Genomic DNA, 22175 nt, shown 5'->3' on the forward strand with positions numbered 1-22175 from the left:
TACTAGATATATACCTCCAAACATCAGGTCCAGGTCAATGTTCATAAACATCAACATGTTCCTTTGAAAAATAAGAACAAAAGAATTATGAAGTATTGCTAAAAGGCATACACTGACTGCAAGTACTTTTGACCTTTAGGTTTAGCAGAGATCTGAACAGCAGTGACTTGACCCAGCTTCAGTATAAGCAAATATGTTTAGAATGCACAGTTAAAAACTAGTTCCACAACTGCAAGGAAATGCTTATCCTAAAGCCATTTAGCTGCAGAGGTTCAAATCCTGCCCTGCTTAGGATACTAAGGAACGTAAGGCTCCAGTGAGTTGCTCAACATTTGGAATAGTTCCCTTTGCTTGTGTTTGTCATTAGGAGCTGGAAACATTCTCATTTCCATCTGCTTAACAGATGCTCAGATCAGCATCTTGCAAGACAACATTTCATACCAAAACATTTTCAAAATAGCAGGCATCTAAGTCAGTAAAAGTTTGGGAAGGCTACAAGTTGGAAGAAAAATATATCAGACTGTGCAGGGAAAAAAGCTTGAAGAAAACTGGATAACATATGGGGTTTCTTTTTCAACTGCATTCTTTCAAATATTCCTGCTTCACATCAATCATTATCCAGGCATTATCCAGGCAATTGAAACGCTTGCAGGCTGTTATGCTGATATATTCTACAACCTCAGAGAATATGCAGCCATATGACCTGTCATATTCTTACACATGTTTTAATTATTTGAACATAGAAAAGAAAACTAAACTTCTGCACTTTGCATTTTGATGTAACTATAACCCAGCCTCTGCCAATCTGGTTTCTTCCAGATGTTTTGGACTACTACTCCAATAAGCCCCAGCCAGTGTTGCTGGGAGGAGATCAAAATCTTTCATTTCCAATTTCAGTTCACCACAGTTTAGTGTTGCACCCAAACTTAAACAGTGGTTTTTTTTTTAAACTATGGTTAGATGGCTTGTTGGTTGAAACAAATCAAGTTGTCTATAGCATGAAGCTGGTTTGTTCCAACTAACCTTACTTAACACAAATCACAGTTTGCTTAGGTTCAGACATAATGCTAAGCTGTAGTTAGTCTGAAACAGAAACGAAAACATTCAGAACTCTCCTCCCACTCATGCGGGGGATGGGTGAAGCGAAGCACCTGAATCTTTCCTAGATATATTTCCATAATGATATACCATTGACTCTTTCTTCCCATCCTGACAAAACTGCTTAACTCTAACGTGGCTTGTGTAGACATAACAGACAGTCAGTCTCTTAACAATGATTTAATTTTTTTTTTAAAAAAAGAAAATATTTAAAAGATGACAACTGAGCTACATAATTGCATGTTCATATTAATTCAGCCCTCCATCTGCAAATTTCAGTTAAGCACTACATTGGTATCACAGTTAACTGATGTTAAGGGCAATCGGAGTTTCTTCTTAGCCCAGGATTTGAAATGATCCCATTTCCCAGTCCCAGCCTCTTAATCACTGTTAAGGAATGACATTATGCCTGCAGCAGTCCATCATCTCACTGAGAATGAACATTATGCTTGAATACTTTGTAGTAATCTCACTGCAGAGCTGAAAAGATTCTTTCCTGTTTTTTCACCTTTTAAGTACATCACAAAATGCTTTGAGCCTCATAGGTTCAAGCCCAGCTTGTTGTACATCACACAATTCAATATATCGAAGGTTGCCCGTCTTGCCCTCCTGGCTTGACTGACGGCTGATTGTTTTCAAGCAATTTAAAGAGCAAGAGCAGAACACAGAATGCTCTTACTATGTTATGTTCATTTTATAGAGCACTTGCATAAAATTATTGATTTGTAACCTTTCAGAAATACCAAACTGGCATGAGTGTGGTACGTAGTGGTCATGTGTGTGGTATGTAGTGGCCACATGGATAACTTTTCACTGCCAACACATGACATCATGAGAGGCATGCAGAGAAGACTCAAATTCCCAGTCTATTTTGAAATACAAAACTGCAGGCTTTGCTTGCAAATGGCAACAGGGAGGATACAAACTTTAGTTATTTCTACCCAAAAGCACAGAATTTTGAAGGGAATGAAAAAACAGAACTTTGAAAACTATCCTCTTTAATGTGTATGTAGAGCAATAGGAAATATGTGTTCCAATAGGTAGAGTGAACTTGCAGAGAGGAACAGACAGCTGCCGTCCAGCTGCTATAGATAGTCGTTCAGGGTGCCTCAAGTACATATTTCTTAAAAATGTTTTCCAAAATATTCCAAGAAGAAAAGGCTGGGAGTACTGAAACTAAACAAAGGTTTCACATCTACCTTATAGCAAAACTGGCCAGAGTTCTTTTTCCCGCAGTAAATTATAGGTTCTCTTTTTACATAAAAACACAGATATAACAAAGTTATTCTGATCCCCTCAGGACAGTCTCCCTGCCCAAGTCTGCATTTTTGGAAAATATTCTGGAAAACAGTTTTTCTGAAACCATTCCTAAGTTCTGACAATGCTGGCAGGGGGGAAATATTCAGTTTAACCCCCTCCCCCAAGCTATTCCATTTCTCACCCTATAGATAATATAAAATTGCTAGTACCTAGGAAAATACTCTTCGTCCATGGGGTCACAAAGAGTAGGACACGACGAAACGACTAAACAACAACAACAACAACAACAGGAAAATACTGTCAGAAACTCTCAAAATGTTCCAGTAGTCTAATTTATGGTGTTTGTAGGGTTATCTATCAGGTATTTGAGCAGTGTTAGAGAAGACAAACAACATTGTTCTTATGCTGCATGGGGTGATTGGGAGTAGAATCATTGTAATCAGCTCCCCACCCCCCAAAAAGCTGCTGATTTAATCAAAATTCTATACAATGGGGAAGTCGGCTGTTACACCAAATCAAGTGGTAAATGCATGGAACAACAAGTGGTGTTGTGGTTTTATATTTCCTATTTCTCATTCATGGTCTGCATGCTATCACAATGGGCTGAACTCTTGAGTGAAATCTGACAAACTTGTTTCAGCAAGAATGGAAAGAGGAACTGCTAAACTTCAGCCCATGCCACCAAATTACAAAGCAGATTGCAATCCCAAGCCACTATCAGCCAGCACTTGTTCCCCATTTAAGTAGGACGAAAAAAGGAGAGACAGAGAACTAGTTTGATTAGCCTAAGCATATTCTGAAGGAAGTCTGCTGTCACGTACAGACAGAGGGACCTAGAGAAAATCCTCAGCATTGATGTTACTTCCTAATGTTTTACAGCAATCCCCTGAGCCAGTGGCAAGCACATTCTCCTTATTAGCTGACTCCTACTACTTCCCTGCTTTGTGCCAACAGAATTCCTCCCTTGCCCATGGTTCAGTTTCATTTTTGTTGAAAAAGCATGTTAGTGCATAGAATTAAGGACTTGTTTCCATGTTCTATTGCTTGCCTCTTTAGAATTTTGAAACAAGTGCTGAAGTTGATATTTGAACTCATGTCTCTAAACATCAATCTACAGCCAGGCATAACAAACCAGCATTGTTTTAAACTGTTTTCAATATTGTGTTTTAATGTTGTGACCCACCGTGGAACCTGGTGAAGCGTAGGTAATAAACAAGCAAATAATACCTGTTTTCTTCATATACCTAGAAGCAAATGCATTGTCCACTTCTAGCAAGTCTCCAGACTGCACTGGAAACGAAAAGCATTATTACTTTGCCAAAAATTGCTCAAAGACACTAACATTCAAATTCTAAGATTGGCCCCTCTGTGACATCAAAGTAGCCAAGCCCTCTAGATGTTGTGCCCTCTAGATGTTGACCACAATTCCCATCAGCCTCAGCAATCATGGCAAATGGTCAGGGATGATGGAAGTTGTAGTCTAACAATATATTGAGGGCAATATGTTGGCTACCCCAAGCTAAGCCAATTCCTACTAAGATAACTCTGAACCCCCTGCACAAAAAACCTCCAGAATATGAAAAGAAGTGGTGTAATTAACAAACATGAATTTCAAAAAGGAATAATACAAAAAAAAATATCAGAACATGATGATCATGCAAGATGTATTTCCTGTTGTTGTGAAAGGTATTATAGCAGTTTACTGTTATACTTTATTTCAGAATTCTCACATTGCAGGGGGGAATAGGATACACATTTTCCTCTAATCATCGTTATCTAAAAATGCTAGCATTAATGTGTTGAAAGCTTCATGGTTTGTGGAAGTTGGCACAAAGTGTCACAGAATAATTCTCTATTCATTTTTATTAATGTTAAGTCTGGGTTTAACAACTCTCTAAAAATTCAGCGCTTCATAAAAAATGACAAACTGACATAAGAAAATGGCACACAGTTTCACTCTACAGTATTTCTGCTCAGCAAAGGAAGAAAGGAAACTGATAATATTGTCAAAATACTATGATTCCCAGAGAGAGAGAGAACGTGGAGTTTCCCTCAAGGCAAGAGTTTTGAGAAGTTACTAGTTCTGATTTTGTACCAATCCCACCAGCAAACATAGGAAACAATGACAATACTGGTAGTATTGTATTTTCAGGTAGACATATACATCCCTTGATGCACACCAGTCACAGAATATACAAGCAATGGCAAAACAATGCACAGGAAATGAAGCCTTCAAAGGGTAGCTATCCAGAAGTTGTCAGGAACTGATTTTGCTGCATTGACTTACTTCTGGGCATTTCCTAAAATGATGACTGAATTGTGCCAAACTGTGTTAAATTATGTATACACTGATGTCTGCCTGGGACAGAATTGAAGTCATCTTTTCTATTTAGGACTTCAAACAGTCCTAGAAGCACAGCTTGGGGATGAAGAGAGAGAGAGAGAGAAAGGGCAGGTTCTGTGGTCTTCGATTCTCTGTCAAGCTGCATTATGCTATAAAACTAACTGCATGGGTTATTTAATATTTTTAGTGATCTATGGTAAGCAAAAGATTTGCTCTCATCAGCTGCATTCTAGCACTTCCAAGTAATTGAGAGCAAGTGCTTAATTAAATGAAATTCCATAAGATTTATGCTTTGCGGTATGAATGCTGAACTAATTTTATGGTGATGAAGTTCCACTGATGTCAAAGTCAGCAATATATAAAATACCAATAGCATTGTATGTGTTACATAATTAGAAGAAGAAGAGGAGTTTGGATTTGATATCCCGCCTTTCACTCCCCTTCAGGAGTCTCAAAGCGGCTAACATTCTCCTTTCCCTTCCTCCCCCACAACAAACACTCTGTGAGGTGAGTGGGGCTGAGAGACTTCAAAGAAGTGTGACTGGCCCAAGGTCACCCAGCAGCTGCAGGTGGAGGAGCGGGGACACAAACCCAGTTCCCCAGATTACGAGACTACCGCTCTTAACCACTACACCACACTGGCTCTCCAATTATATGATATATTATACCTTAACCTAGAACATAACTTCTATGTTGGCTCAACCATGAGCAGACTGTTACAATGGTTTCTTATGCAAGTGGTTTCTTATACAAGAAGAGATCCAAGATATACAATGCTAGCACTAGGCATATCCTGAGAAAAACTGCATTAATCTCATCAGCGATTATCACTGCTGAAAATCCCACGATACATCCACAAGGCTTACATACAAGGAGATGAACTAGATGACCCTTAGGGTCCCTTGCAACTCTACAATTCTATGATCCTAATTACTGTTCTACTTGCCAAGTGGTATTTCTATGTTGACCGTTAATCACTGAATAAGTACCTGCAAAGTATTTTACAGATATTTTAGAAGACATTAGAAACAATAGACATGACATCATCTAAGATGTTAGCAGACAGACACAAGCAAATAGCTGGGTATTTTCCTCTGTGATCTCAAGCAAGATACATAGTTTACTACACCGTAACATATTCACAGGATAATAATGGTACTCTGTCACTAGCTAATCACATCTGAAAACGCCTTTCTCTTTTGTTTGATCCTTGTGTTCTTAAAAAACTGAAACTCATTATTCATCACTTCAATACGTTGGGCAAAATCTAGATTTAAATAAAAACTGGATGGCTTCTTATCTGAGAAGGCAGGTATACAGTTATTCAATGAAAATGTTTCAACAACATAGACATCTGACAACAGATGTGCCACTAACACTGAGTTTATACATTATTGAATTCTTTAACATCCAAACAAGAGCCAGTCTATGCCTTTTCAGTTCCAAATACAGACCCTGGCTAAGGAATGCTTTCCTGGCCTTGACAGCATGCTTACTGATCATACCCCAAACCTAAGAACTATAGCAATTATCAAATGCTACTGAGATGGCATGCTCCATTAATCTCAAGAACAGTGCAACATTTAGGGATACCCATTACCATAAATGTTAAAAACTCTGCGGGTGAATAAATAAGAACTAGATAATTAAGCAAGCTTGTTATCACATTTATTACCCCAGTTAGTTTAGCCTACTAGCAGTTCCACAATCAATGAAGGAATATATCTCAAACAAGAAACACAGGTCACAAGGTCAGACTATACATCTATCTAGCACTGCACAGTATTCTGTACTATGAATGGTAGCTCTCCTGGGTTTGCAGTACAGTGAGGTATTCCATATTAGCTGCACCCTAATCCTTGAAGCTGCTAATGCAAGAGACTGAACCTGGGCCCTTTAAAAAAAAAAAAAAACCAAAACACTTAATTACTGAAGTAATGAGCTATGTCTCTCCCCAAACACTTACAATACTATTAACTGAATCTAGGGCCACTAAAAACCCCTGGGTGTGTACTAGCCCTTAGGTCAACAAAATCCCAAACCTTTCTCTTTTGAGGTTTCCCATAGTTTTGGAATCTTGTGGGTAAGAAAAACGTAGAAGGAACACAGCTGTTACAGGAAGAGAACCAATAAACCCTGCTGTGTAAATCCAGTACAGTGGGATTGCAACTTATGCAAGGGTTATGTGCCAGAGGATAGTGTATAAAGCCAAAATTGTTTTAACTTTGGAATTGCCCCCATGTGACCATCCCTACCTTTCCAAAGCCAGTGTGTCAAGCAGGCCTTGGCCTCTGCCCCAACACACATGGTGGAGAGCTTTTAAGCTTTTTGTCTTGCTTACTGGGCTCTGGAAGGCTCTCACAAGATCTCATGGGATCCTCCCAGAGTTAGAGCCTGGTAAGCAAGATTGAGAGCTTAAAAGTGCTTTCCACACCAGGAAAGAGCTTTTAAGCTCTGCGCCTTGCATGGGTTTAACTTCTGTGATATCAGCTGGTCAGCTGCCAAGCACATAAAGCTGCAGTCATGCAAGTTAAATGTGTGCGCGTTGCAAGGCGACTGTATTTATACACAACTCTTTGTCCACATATTTACTGCTCCCATAAACAGGCACAAGTGCTGCTGAAGGCAATCAATTCATATGACATTTATGTGCTTTAACAGATGATTCACCTTTCTCGTTTTTCAAGAATTAGAATTTCATTAATGCCACTTGAATTGTCTCACAATCACGGGGCAAATATGATATGCTCATCACTGCACACTTTGGCCAAAACTCAAAAACAGGCAATGCAGGACCATGGGAAATTGGAAACTCACCAAGGCTATTCCCACCAAGCAAAGCCTCACCCTGCTCTTGTGCAGCAGCTCACTTGTGGACATGTCATTCCAGAAAAGCAAAGGGAAGCTTTTCTAGGAGGGAAAGTCTTAGCAAGTTAGATTCAGTTCTCAGGCCCTACGTCCTCGGCCCAAACTGTCAAAACTGCTGTAACTCATCAAAAATAGCTCGGTCCCATCAAGAGGTAGCTCCAGTTATGTGAAAAGCATGTGAACACATTCACCTTCACTCTACAATTATGCTGGTATGCTGAGAAATGAGAAAAAGAAGGGCTGTCAGTCTGTTGGGGATTACTACCTCGTGTAAGGTAAGAACTTGAAAGCTGACTTGGTGGACACACCAGAAGACATGGAACCTAAAAAGCCAGGGAGTCCAGAAGCAAAGTAGCTTAATGGGTGAGAACAGAGTTGACAGTAAACAGCAGTCTCCCACCCACAGGCCCCCTTGGCTCACAAGACCATTTTCCCCAATCCATGCCCACCTGAACCATCCCTGATGACATATGTGATATCAGGTGATTGGCAGGTAAAGACTTAGTTACAAAGGAACAATCAGGAGCTTAAAGTGCAAGACCTGCTGCCAGGACCCTACAGCTGCCAGGACCCTACTCACTGCCAGAAAGCCCCACTGAGATCAGCTGAACTAACTCCCTAGTACACTCAATGAGACTCATTCTGTTGGTGCTTAGAGTGAGCCCTTTGAAGACCTGCTGTTAACACCAATCAGTTTATCAGCACTAAGAGTGAGACCTTTTGAGATTGCCCCATCCACCAGTCATGGTTTGCCCAACATCTGGCCTGCTGCTTGGATCCAGTGCCTCGCCCATGAGATATAGGAACTTAATCCATGGGCAATTAAAAAAAAACTGAGACTAGAGGAAAAGACCCTGGCATTGAGGGCTAGGGACCTAAGGGGTTCAGGGTTGCCTTTCAAGACTCTGGACCTTTCTTGGTCTTTATGAGTTGCATATAAAGAAGAATTCTGCAAGGAACAGTGTAATTTGGAAAAGCTAAGCAGGCAGTGGGGTGGTATAATATGCTGAATTTCACATATTGATTTGAACTAGCCAGCTACAGACTTCCTTTCACAATATTAAGAGCTATAAAAATAAGGAATTATTGGAGGGTTAACTTTATTACCCCTTTTAATTAATGTTAGTTGATCTAAGAGTCCCAGGGCTAAACAACAGGGTAAGAACTCTGCTGAGTAGTGAGATGTTTGCACCCCAAATCAACTTATTGAAAATCCCCCAAACTCTCCAAGTAGTCTAGCTTAATACTATAAGTGTAATGGCTGCACAGCCCCCCTCCCCTTCTCCAAAGAAGAAATAAAAACAACTTTAGGTGGAGGTTCCCAGTGGAGGCCCATCAGGCCTCTCCAGAGGAAATGATGTTCCGTGATCACCACTGCTCTTATGAATAATTTCCTGCCACAGAATAAGCTCACTGGGCCTATCTCCTCTCTGTTGGTTTCTGCTTCCTTCACTGTGCAGCAAAATGCTTGTCACAAGACAATGTTTACATTCCAGTCAGAGTTGCTGTTGGAGTTTCTCACGGGAAAGGAGACTGGATGTGACGTACACTGGTTTCCTGTTTTTCACTGTTCTCACAGTTCTCTCCGTGCTTTAGAGGAGAGAGGATGCTTTCTCTGCTCCGGCAGAGGCAAGATGTTTTTCTGTAATCTACCAGCTTTGAAGTGTAAATAAAGTAATATAGAGTATGTGGCACGTACTCCTCATCATTCCGCTGTGCTTGGGACACTGCAAATTCAACACTCTCTGCTGGAGCCCTCCATCAGTCGCCACTTCTCCTAACAGATAAGGCTGGTTTTTCCTAGGGAAAGCAATAGACTGTGGTATACGGAAGGTTGGATGTGAACAGAATTAAGACACTATGCCCACCTTGAGTCTGTGTACTGCAGTTCAAACAGGGTTGATCCCATAACTGAGTGGCCCTGCACTCGATGTTTGCCCCCATCCTTAATGGAAACTTTTTTTTTTTTAATGTTGGAATTCAAAGATGCATATAAACCTGCAATGCTTATCTACAGCAGGGATTTTCCTCCCTTTTCTCCCCTCATGTCCCCCCCCCCCAACTGGTTTGAGTGGGGATTAGGAGAACCTGCAGAATAGTACATGGGGCAAGGAAGGGAGATCATTCTGTCTAGCAAGCTGTTATGCTTGTGCAGATGGAACATTTGTAATAGTGTGATGTTGAATTCCACCCTATGGAACTAATTTCAGCTGTTCCCATTTCAGGAGTTTCAATTCTAGTACGAGGTACTAGCAACTGTAATCAGCTGCTGATTACTCACTCTCAGACTTGCCTTGGTCCAAAATCATTCCCATTCTCATCTATAAAATGAAGAGTATCAATGCACCTTATATAATATATAACACCATTTTGGGGGGGGGAAGCATTTCATTCAGTTGTAACAGAAAGAATAATACATATACACTATTTTATTTTATTTTATTTTATTTCACAAGGGGTTCTTAATATGTTAGATGTGATTCAAGAGTTAGAAATAAAGAGCTCTTCCATCTACTGTAGCCAAATCAAGTCAAAGATCCAGTGTCTGCACTAATTATCACAAAGAGCCAACTGGCTGTTGGATAGACAAGTAACCATAGCAACCCAGCCTAGATATCACTCATACAAATTACACCAGAGACGCTTCTAGTGGATCCATCCTGAAGCCAAAGTGGTCACATAAAGGTGAGGACATTTTTCAAGGACGTTTCATAGCAAGCCAATTGGCAATGACAGCAGAATCTGCTCACAGTAACCACCACAATAAATTTCAATTTTGCTTTATCATAGTGTCATGAGGTATCCAGTGAACCCTGTTTATTGTATCTATAGAACTGATTATCTCTAGTAATAGAACTGCCCAGTATGTGCTGCACACAAAGAGATGGAAAAACTGAGAAATTTTATATTATGCGTTGTGTGAATAGTTGCACAAAAGTCTTTAAAGCTGTGAATCCCTAACAGTCCATGTAAACAAGGGAAACATTGTTTTCATTTACCAAGTAGCTGGCATAAAAGTGATTTCAACTGTTCAGATTAGAAAAGTTGTGTGTGTCTATATGTGTATGTATGCACAAGTTGCTGTTTTAATCCCTGCATTTTAAACAGAATATTCAAAACATTATATGATAGTAATTTATTTGGGTATTTGTATACTACAATTTCAGCCCCCTCAACGTGGTTCAGTTTTATTAAACTGTCCTGGGTTTACACTGAAAATCATATTAAAGTGCAAGACATTAAAGACCTCTGTTGTGAAGAAGTTAGTCTGTATAGATACATTTTAACGCTCAAATACATTCCTTCTAAGTATAGAATAGACAATCAGCGGAAGTGGTCAACATAATTGTTGAACCACAGTTCCTATCATCTTTGATTGAATCTAATAACACCTGGAGGACACCATGTTGGCTACCCTTAATCTATGGTGTCTAATATCGTTGCATCACATGGTATAATCAAATTTTGCAGGATGTAACACACCACACTCAGTAAGGTTAATGATGCAGAACTCAAATATGGGGTCTGTCAATCGGGGCCTAACCTATCATTATGTAAAGTGATGCAACCACCAAAAGCAGCCAATTCTGGGTGGTGGCAGCAGTCCTCTGGCTGTTCCTCCTGGCCATGCCCTTCTGCTGGAGGGCACAATTGTATGTGTCATGCACTCCAATAAAATAGCTTGCTGCCCTCAGGGGCAGTGAAGAACACTATTCTGTTGGCTATACTGAAATAAATTTCATCAACCAGTCCACTCATCTTCTCTACATGGACCATCTTGTCCTCTACTTCAGGCAGCTAAATGTCATGGGCTGACCCTGGCTCTCAGAGCATGAGATCAGGTTCAGATCCCCACATGCAAATGAGACCCTGCAAATGAAAGTGGAGCAAGTAACAATGTTGTGTGCAATGTTGGACCTAAATGTACAATGCCAAACTCAGTTCTTAGCATATATTTTTCTTCGTGTAGTGATTATATTGCAACACGTTTAAGATCTGGGTTACCAAATCCCTTCACACAAATATACCAGAACTCTACATCAGGTAGCACCCAGTTGTTGAAACAGTAATGTTGGATTACAAGAGAAACAGAATCTCTCTGGATTATGGAGGACACTGTAAGGATAAACTGGCTCTAAATTCCCTTTACTATGATGCTGACAACATACCAGGAACATCAATATACCTGAATATCAGCCACAACAATGTCACCTGGCTACTAAATTACTTAATACCCTTGGGCCGCGCACTATTTCACATTTGCAAAGGAACTTTGGAAGTTCCTTTCTTCCTAACTTCAATTGCTGCTCCCATGAAGTAAAATGCTCCTGTATTCAAACCATCTAGCCATTTGCATTTACAGTGATTGAAAACATTTTACCGATATATATTTAGTTCAAAAGTTATAGATTTGGTTTTCCTTCTGTAACTGTTGGAATGACAGTCTGTTGCACAAAAAGAACAACAGCACTGAATTATCAGCAACTGCAGACTAAAGGGGTAACCTGCTGTAAAGATGCATGTATAATAGTACATATTGATGTATGGTGTATATGCAGCCTGATATGCACACTGTGGTCTCCTTACTATGAATTCAGCTGGCTCAGTTAAACTTTTCCAACACTGTAGTTCAGTACTGAAAAGCTGAGATTTCTTCCCTGAAGACTAATTATCTTATCATGTTGTCCTAATCCAATAATGTTCTCCTCTTTTCATTCTTATTGCATGTATCTATTTTTGCATCCATTCACAGAACAAGCTTCTTTTGGTTTCACGGATCATCCTAAGCATGAAATAAGTAAATCGGCATATGACACAGCTCTCTCCAAGATTTGGAGATGATAAACTAGCTATTCTGTTGAGTGAGACATGGATGCTTGTTGACTTGGCAGCTGCTCTGCATTCAATGATTCATTTTCATTTCAGGACAATCACATATGTATTGTTCATTCCAATTTTTGGAGACTATTAGCTTTTCTAAAGCTATGTAGACACAGATATACCGGTCTCCTGTCTCCATGACATGACTGAAAATGTCTTCCCATTTCTCAACACCATTGATGCCAGCTTGACATATGATTACAGTGCAGATCATTTGAAGTGTAGGTGGGATACATAACAGTATTCACCCCTATACTCATGCCATCATGGTACACATCACTGGGTGTTCCACAGCCAAACTCTTTGACCTAGTTTCTCCACTTAGGTGGATCCAGGGAGTTTCTGCCTCTAACCTTTCACTTGCCTTTTTCATTCCTTTTGCTATTCTTCAGGTGACCAAATATAATTGTGTTGAGGACTGCTGATGTAGTTCCAGGGTAACTGACATGGTGCCCTTCATATATTGGACTACAATTCCCATCAGTCCCAGCCAGTGAGGCTAACTGACGTGGATGATTGGAGTATTAATCCAAAAATATCTGGAGGGCACCATGTTGACTACATCTGAAGTGGTCAGGTACCTCTTCTTACCAGGACTTTGCAATCACTATCTGTGCAAAGGTCTTTTGGTTAAGGATGGAATCACTGGCGAACAGTGAGTATCCACATTCCGCTTGCCTTCTTTGTAAGCACTTAATACCATTCGTGTTCTTCTTAATCTGCTTGGATATGCTACTGTATAAAAGCTTTTTCTGTATTATAAACTGTTGGAATTTTGCAATAGCTCATCTTCTGAAATCCATACCTCCCTTCACATCCTTGTTAAAGCAATATTATTCATGGCAAAGCTAAGGCAATGTTTGGAACAGTCTATTATGCAGGCTGAAATTGTGCAGCTAGGCCAAAGGCACATTCTGTTGGGTATCTCCCTATGATGAGCCTATCCTTAAAACAGTTTGGGGATTTCAAGGTGTCTGCAAATTTCTCTTTTAGCACACACAAACATCGAAAGAGGAAGCCAAGCAATGCAATTTGGGAATAAGGAACTGTGTCAATTGGTGAAATGAATTCAGCAACATTTAATCAAGAGAAATGAGATGGCAAGAGGAAATTATGGATTCATTACCAACATTTATTTCATTCATACATTGCCTTTCTTTGAAAGAAGTCAAGGTTGCATGGATATAATTCTCACATCCAGGCACTAAACCAGTTTAGACCTGCTTACGTTTAGCAAAATTGCTGCATCATCTTCCTTTAAACCACTCCATTTGAGAATTTGGGCCTTGTTTGTTTAGGAATCTGCATTTACCCTTTTTGAAAAGGGAAGTGGTTGTGGTCAGCTTACCGCCATACCACTTACCAACTTGGCAAAGAACCTTGAAAGAATTTGCTAGCTGCTTTCCATATTTTGTGAAATGCAGCTGTACTGGCGAGAATGGGTTGCTACCGCACAATAGTCACAAAAGGAAGTGGCTTTAGCAATGCATGCATCAGCTAACCAACTGTGGCTGAAACAGACAAGGTCAGCTATGAATGTCAAATGATTGCGTTGGCAGTTTTACCATGTGAGGATGTGTAATTAAAGGAGAAGTCTTGAGATGGTAAGAACTTGAGATGTTGAGTAAACACGCAAACACAGTAATGTATTAATGCAACTGCCTGGTCCAAGTGAATGTGGATATAGTTCACAACAAGACTGTACTTGATTCGAGGAAGTCAAGCTCCATATAATGTGGAGTGTTCCATGTGCAGTGATTAATTCATTTTATTTATAATGTGGGATTGATTTTCTTAAAAGCTATGACACACTTAATGTAAATCCTAAGCAATGTAGATATGTAAGTACAGCTAAAGGTACACTCTGGGTTCAGAGTTAACTTCTTCTGTAGGCACAGAATATGTTCAATTTTTTTTTAACTCATGCTTCTTTTGCTGCTAGCAATTAAAGTAATGGTTGGGTGTCTTTTTCCCCCTCCAAGGGTAACATTGTAATTCCTGCTACAGAAATAATATTCCACATCCAAAACTTCAATTGTAATAATGGTAAAATAAGCTGCTTCCCAAAATTAGTTAATATGACATGTTGAGCTGAGAGGAAATAAAAACTTGAAGTTTGCAATCTTCCATTAAGAAGACGCACCACCATACAATTGCAAGTGCCATTTTGCAAAACTATATGCTAGAGTGATTGTCACCTGAACCATGCAAGCACCATTCATCATAAGCTTAAGACAGAAGGGTCAGTCCAAGTTAAATGAAGATGTCAGGCAGTGTGGTAGAAACAAGACAAACAACACTTGCTTTTCAAAAAGCACGACTAAACATCTGACTGAAATAAGAACTGACTCTGATCACTGACTGTACTGAACTGGTTTCACGTTGAAGAATTTAAGAAAAGTATTAAACTTGCGACACAACCCCACAAGTTACAGGCAACCTTTTTAACCTCTGTCATTTTGCATTTGAGTAATGAGTGGTTTGAAATAACAATTCACAAGAATCATTCCTACAAGTTCCTGACTTCAGAGAGGGGAAGGGGAGAAAGCATGATATCTTGATTTCTGTTGGAACTGTGGGGAAATGGCAAAGTACTTACTTGTCTTATTTGCAATGCACCCTTCACTGAGGAGCTTATGGCAGCATACTTGGGGCTGTTTTCACCCTCACAACCACTGTGGAAGTAGGTTAGCTTGAAAGACTATAACCTGTATAAGCCTGCACAATGTACTCAATGGCAGATCAGCAATTTCAAGACAAACATTCACTATAGTAGTGTCTTTAAGCTTGGGTATCCAGATATTGTTGGACAACAACTCCCATAATCCCCAACCACTGGCTAAGCTGACTGAGGATGATAGGAGTAGTAACGCAACAACATCTGGGAATTCAAGCTTGAAGAAGCCTGCTCTGAAGCAAAGGAAATTAAATGTAGTGCCGTCAATATGTTTTCTAGATTCTAGATCCCATCAGGCCCAGCCAGCATGATGAATGATCAAGGAAAATGGGAGCTGGAGTCCAACGATATATGAAGGGTAACACATTGACTTTCCCTGCTCTACAGAATGTCAACACTATTTACACTACATCACCTGAGCTGTCAGAGTAGCACAGGGCTAGCATATCCTGACAATGTCTGTTGCTGGTAATTCTAGAAGTCTCCCAAGTGGATTAACTATTTGGAAACATTCCAAACAGTTTGGAGTATTGTGGAAAGAGACCAGTATAGAAGTGCTAATGGAAAATGCCAACAGCTTTGTGAATTGCCAGACCTGGTGCAAGGGGACACAATGCAAAACCACTATCTAACCTGTAAGCTGCACTTTTGAGGTGGCAGCTCAGAGTCAAACCATAATTTATTCACTGCTATTTATAGTAAATATGTGCTAGTTCTTGTCTAATGTAAAGAAACTGCTAGAAACTAGCATGAACATTATAAGTGGAGCATGCTACCTTTAATATCAAGAAATTCAAATGTCAAATTTAAATATAATTGTGCGCCTCTGAAGTAGAAGGAAAGTGTTTTCTAGTGAAAATTAACAAACTGTGCCAGAAATTTTCACACAATATATTCTGACACTTTGGAAATCAATAAATAATTAGGATGCTGGTCAAAGCCAAACAGGCACACCAAGACACCTGTTCTCTCCTTGGTCATTTTCCCAATCAGAATATTGTGCATGGAGATTTGTTATTTATAGGGGCATGAAGAACTGGCATATTCTGTTTCACTGTTAAGGTTTTGCCATCTTTGTCTTCATAGCAACCTGTGCTGTTCTTCTACTAGTGTCATGTTTAAAACATCAGTTGGAAACAACTGCAGAAAAGGGGAAAGGACCAAGCTTGTTGACTTAGCTACATGATAAAAAGGAGATTCAGTACCAAAAACAGAAAAAGTATAGCATGGTTAGCTCTTAATCTTATGATGCAAACCATCCCTTACATAAAATGCATCTAAACTCGAGCAACATAGGTTTTGACTGCTTTTGAATAAAATACTAAGCCTTAATCTGTTTTAACAAGCCAGGACGTAGCTCAAAGATTATGATTTGTTTCACTTAAATGATGGTTTGCTTCTCTTCCCACCCATCCCAAATCTCTTCTGTTGGTGGCTATCACAAATGCTCCCTCTTTGAGACTGGAGTGATCTTTCTGGCCATACCATATGGCTTAAAGTTTGCTTTGAAACAAGAGCCAACCCATCCCATGTCAAGCATCAACAGCCAAACCGTTTTGGGGAGCCTTCATCTCTTTGTAGCTGTGATAGTTCACCTGTAATCTCATAGTGGTGGGTAACCACAAGAGTATAAGGACTTTCAACAAAAAGTGACTAAGTGTGGACTGAAGCATTGGGCAACTAGCTAATCCATATGTACCCACAGAGAAAACTCAGCTACTCTGAAAGACACACAGAAGCATTCTGCCATAATCGGCACCATTTTGGACCTCCTTCTTTATGATGTATCCATAAATGTATCCTCCTTCTTTATGATGTATCCAGTAGCCACTTTGGTCTCCAGTGTTGCCACCAAAAGTTATTTTATTGCTTGGTGCAGTCAGTGAATATGTTATGCTTACCATTTTGAGCTTGAGAAATCATTCAAGACCTCCCCCCATGGAAACAGATAACCCCAACTTGTTAGCTGATTTCAAGGTCAACATATTTTGCTATGGAAACACCTATTGTTTTATCTTTTACTATTTATATGTTCAGTTCCTCTGACATTTTCTTCTGGAAATGCTCAATCCTAAGAACCCCATGAACATCAAAGCTCAGTAGGACCCAACCATACAATAAATATAACTCTCCTTAGAAATGAGCAGACTGCAGAATTCAAGTACCCAGAAGGAAAGGTTAATAATCCAAAACTTCCTAGGGGCAGAAGTGGCTAACTTTTTTGGTCTGCAGGCTGCTTTCCACCTTGGACAACTTCCTATGGGCCATATGCCAGGAAGTGGGTGTGGTCAGCTGAAGTGGGTGTGGATTATGAAGAATGCTAATGTGGAATTCAAGTTCAACAGCAGAAGGTACAATACATTTTACAGTTTGTTTGGCTCTGCAAACATGCTAATGCGTAAGAGCCCTTTTTTGCTAAGACGGTACAAGTCTCAACAAATTCATGATCCTATTCCCACAGCTACATTGTCTCCGGAGAGTTAAATATTATAAACAGAGATGACTGTATAAACACATAAATTGTTTTTCCCATTAATACGTGAGATTTTTAAATTATTTTTGACAGAGAAAGTAAAGACACAATAATAAAATGGTGACTCAAGTTAGTGGCTTATATCCAATACACTCCTTCACAAAGAAAATACAGCTTTCCCATCACCCTGCAATTTTTGTGCCACCTCCCATTCTGTTCTGGAGGATCCCCAGTTCTCCAAAGCAGATGTTTGTGGAGGAAGAGGCTGCAGGGGCAAGTGGTAAAAATTGCCTCTCATAGGATATAAGATGCCTTGTACATAGCCAGACCATTGGCAACAGTTCACCAAGGTTTCAGACAGAAGTTTTTTCACAGCCCTGTCTGGAGATACTGTGAACTGAATGTGGGGTTATTTGCATGCAAAGCACGTACTCTACCACAGAGCTACAAACAGTCTCACCTACTGAGCTAAAGATTCCCCTCCATTCCATGAGTGAAATCCCAAATGTAAGGATCCAACCAAATGAAATTTGTTAGGATAAAGGATAAAAATTGGGGCAAGAAACTAGCTTATACAGCTAAGGGTTGTAGCCAAACATGTCACTCAGCTGCCAATAAGGCTTGCATCAGCAGAACTAAGAGAGAAGCATTATTTGACCATTTCCCATATAAACCTCTGAATCTGTTCCAAAGGGTTCAAGGGCCCTCCAGAACAGATTTACAGGGGGAGCAGAGGGAGGGGGAATCATTGCATATTGCTTCCCTCCCCATTCTACTGATGGAAACCTCACTCTCACCTGTGTCCACATAGCCCAGCACTTTCTACTTGATTAGCAGCAACTTTCCTGGTATTGAGGTAGAGATGTCTTCCGCAGCCCATCTACTCAGGGACTGCAACCTCTGACCTTAAACATGCTAAGTTTCTGCCAATTTTTTATCATTATTATTCATAAGTGTATTTCTTAAAATGTTTCAACCTCTAAGAATTGATTCTGTGTGGTTCTTAAAATAAGAATTATTCAAGGCCTAGATGGGAAACCTCTGGCCCACAGACCCAATTAGGCCTGGAATGGGTCCTAATTTGGCTTGTGAAGCTGTTCCTCACAAACAGCCCCTCCTGCCATACACCTGACATCCTATGGGACTCAGTGTCTGTCCCAGGGAGCCCCAATGGGATCAGCTGCCCTGCATTGGAAAATGGAAGTTTCAAAGGTGTTTTTTGTAACTGGCAAATGCCTGTTTGGCAGAGACAACAACCCGCTTTGAAGGTGCGTTCCTGTGGCAGATCACGCACCTTCAAAGGAAATTGCTGTATGAACGGTAGTTTCAGCAATCTCATTAGAACACTGACATGTGTCACCTACTTGACATCATTGCAATGTTGTGTGACTGACCAGAAAGTGATCCCACACACTGTAAAAGTTGACCTGCAGGGAGTAGGGAAAGTTAGAATCCAGCCCACTGACTTGATCTACTTTCCTACCTCTGATTCAAGGGGTCAACAATTTTTAGGTTCCAGCTTCCTTATCTGTCAGTGAGGAATCTGGCCAAATTAAAGTAAATAAAAATAAAAACCTAACCTAACAGAGGATATGATTATGGTTCGTACCAGTCCAGGGATCGCTTCACGGTAAAATTTTCTGAGATTTAATAACATGCTATTTTGAATTTTGTGGAACTTAATGGGTTGGACTAAGACCCATAACATGCTTAGAGCAGACCCAATGAAATCAGCAAGACTTAGGATACTCAATGGGCCTATTCTAAGCATAACTTTAGCCTGGATCTAACACCCTGAACAAATATTTGAATACAGCTGTTTAAATACTATAGGTGTTTAAATTTCTCACCCCTTTTCAACTGTCTCTCTATTGGTGCAGAATATTTCCACAACAGGCATGTTGCCTGGATTTTGAATTATTAGATACCTTGCATCCAGCATGTGACCGGGTTTTCATTAATGGAGTTGTGGTGCACAGCTCAATGGCTTCTGGCTCATGGAAGATCACTGTGGGGAGAGGTTCCTTCCGAAGGGTTAAGACATTTAGCTTAGTCTTCAACATGGTCTGAAAGTGCTAAATGAAAAAAGAATAAAAAAGACAGAAGATTTTTATTTTATTTTGCAGAATTTATGTGTTTAAATTCAAGACAACGAACGTGAAGGTCAATATTTCTACCTGACTTGTTCTAATTATCTGTGCAGTGACATGGAAACAATGCTGGAAGGAATGAAAACTGCTTTAAGTTCATGTAAAAATCCAAGATAGCGAGGTTTGAAATATATGCTTTTCTTTTTCATTTTTCAAATTACAAATGAAGAGAGAGAGGAAGAGAGAAAAAACATTAACACAGGACATTGAAAAGATTGGTTTGGATCCAAACCTACTCTTGTGAAAGTAGAATGCTCTTGAGCTCATGGAAGGTAGCCCTCTGATTTCCATCAATTCCCCCTTTCTTCTGTAGTCCTCTATGCCACATCTTACATTGTTATGCCATATCTTACATTTCTGGGGCCACAGAAAGCTTTAGTGAGGAAGAAGGGACAGGAAAACCAGACTAACTCCATTGGTAGCTCTGCAGAGAGACTCTGCCATTTCCTTGTTTCTTTCCTTCTGAGGTGATTCCACTAAGCAGCTAAGCAGCCCTTCCAATGACCTCCCCCATCCCCACCCCACTCCTCTGATCAGCGGGAAATAGTTCACTAGCGGGGGAAATGGGCCTGAGAAGACTGGGGACTAGGGAGAGGTTAGCAAGTCAAACACGAAAGCCCTGTAAGGCTGCATCTGGTCCCAAAACTGGGAGCTTCCCACCTCTCTCTATGGTCCATATGTACTGTATATTTGTAGATAAATCAAATATTTCAAAATACCATATGTCTCCAGCAATCACTCTTCCAAAAGGAAGTCAAGCTCAAGATTTTCACCACCCATGGTAGTGGTCAAGGCCAGATTTAGGTTTGATGAGGCCCTAAGCTACTGAAGGTGATGGGGCCCTTTATATGTCCAGCTGTCCTTTGTCAACAACAAATTGACACTGGGTTTTTTGTGTTGAATATATGCTACATGGTAATTTATGGACCTAATAGGCATCTAAAGCCATTTGCACATTAAAAAATACCGTAGATTTTGGCATATAAGACGACTTTTTAACCCCAGAAAAGAGGTTTAAAAGTCGGGGGTTGTCTTATACGCCGAGTATGGGCAACATGGAGCAGAGCCCACCCACTGCGGCGGCAGCGGCAGCGGCAGCTCCGAAGCAGCAGCAGCCAGTGGCGGGCTCCGCTCCACGCCGGGCGGCTTTCTCCCAGCACGGAGCTGCCCAGCGTATTAGGCTACTAAGCTTATAAGACGAACGCCCAAATTGCAGCTGCCAATTTGGGGGGTCGTCTAATATGCCCAGTCGCCTAATATGCCAGAATCTACGGTATGTATTTTATCAAAGTAATTGTTGAACTGAAATACAATTAAGAAGAAGTATCCAGATTTTTTTCTTTTAGATTTTTGGGGGGGACCCCAAGAGAGTGGGGCCCTAAGCTATAGCTTGTTTAGCTTATACGTAAATCCGGCACTGGTGGTGGTAAGCACATAACACTATGCATTCTCAGGTTCACTTTCTCCAAGAACTTCCCACCATTCAAAACTACCAATCCATCACCAATCAACACTTTATTACAGTCATAGGCCAGCATAAGGAGGGAGGGGGTATAGTCATTCAAAATCTATTTTTAAGAAACCACTAAAATGTGTTAAAACAGAAAATATATATAAAAGTCCATAAGAATCTAAAAGAAGCAAAGAATGTCTAAAAGAAGGGTTAGGAACATCAGACAAGAGTGAAAGAGAGCAAAAGGCTAGTATATATAAGACCACAGCTATCAGTCTACAGAGCACTCCAATATGAGTGCTCATTATATCTAGTTTGTGGCACAGGTCATCAAAGGCATGCTGTGTGTCTGAGTGCCCATGCAATCTACCTGCACTGAATAACTTTCCACAGAATATACAGTTCAATGTGCAATGTGTGCATTTCACTAAAAGCAATGCAGCCCCAGCAGGCAGCAGCCACACTTAGGTGTGCGTTCAAGTTTAAGTCTACAAACTACATGGTTATATCTTTTTTCACTGTCCCCCATCTACTTTTGTTTTATGTAATCACAGATGTCCCACGGATGTTTTATTTACAAAGGCCATGTAATAAGAATTCTTTATACAAATTTCACAAGAAGTTCTCAGCAACAAACAATTAGCATACTTTACATAAACACAATATTGGTGACCCCGGCAAAACAGTATGAAAAGTTCTTGAATGAAAAGTTAACCACAAACCAAAATAAATAAAGCTATCATAATGGTAAGTGGTTACACACTTGAAAAACCATAAACATGAAAAGTGTGCATAAGTAATAGCTGCTTTGCCATCCTACTCATGTATCATGCTACATCATGGGTAGGCAAACTAAGGCCCAGGGGCCGGATCTGGCCCAATTGCCTTCTAAATCCGGCCCACAGACGATCTGGGAATCAGCGTGTTTTTACATGAGTAGAATGTGTCCTTTTATTTAAAATGCATCTCTG

At 40.2% G+C, this 22175-nt stretch overlaps 1 protein-coding gene across 1 annotated transcript in view; it reads right to left on the reverse strand.

The window, feature by feature from the left end:
* The window catches only part of PID1 (phosphotyrosine interaction domain containing 1), a 93058-nt gene that overhangs the window by 41778 nt on the left and 29105 nt on the right, over positions 1–22175 (reverse strand). Inside the window, exon 2 of the mRNA XM_079978307.1 lies at positions 19530–19676. Within this exon, the coding sequence (XP_079834433.1) occupies positions 19530–19676 (147 nt within the window). The remainder of the gene's footprint in view (positions 1–19529; positions 19677–22175) is intronic.

Source organism: Podarcis cretensis (genome assembly GCF_951804945.1).
Source record: "Podarcis cretensis genome assembly, chromosome: 5".
NCBI lineage: Eukaryota > Metazoa > Chordata > Lepidosauria > Squamata > Lacertidae > Podarcis > Podarcis cretensis.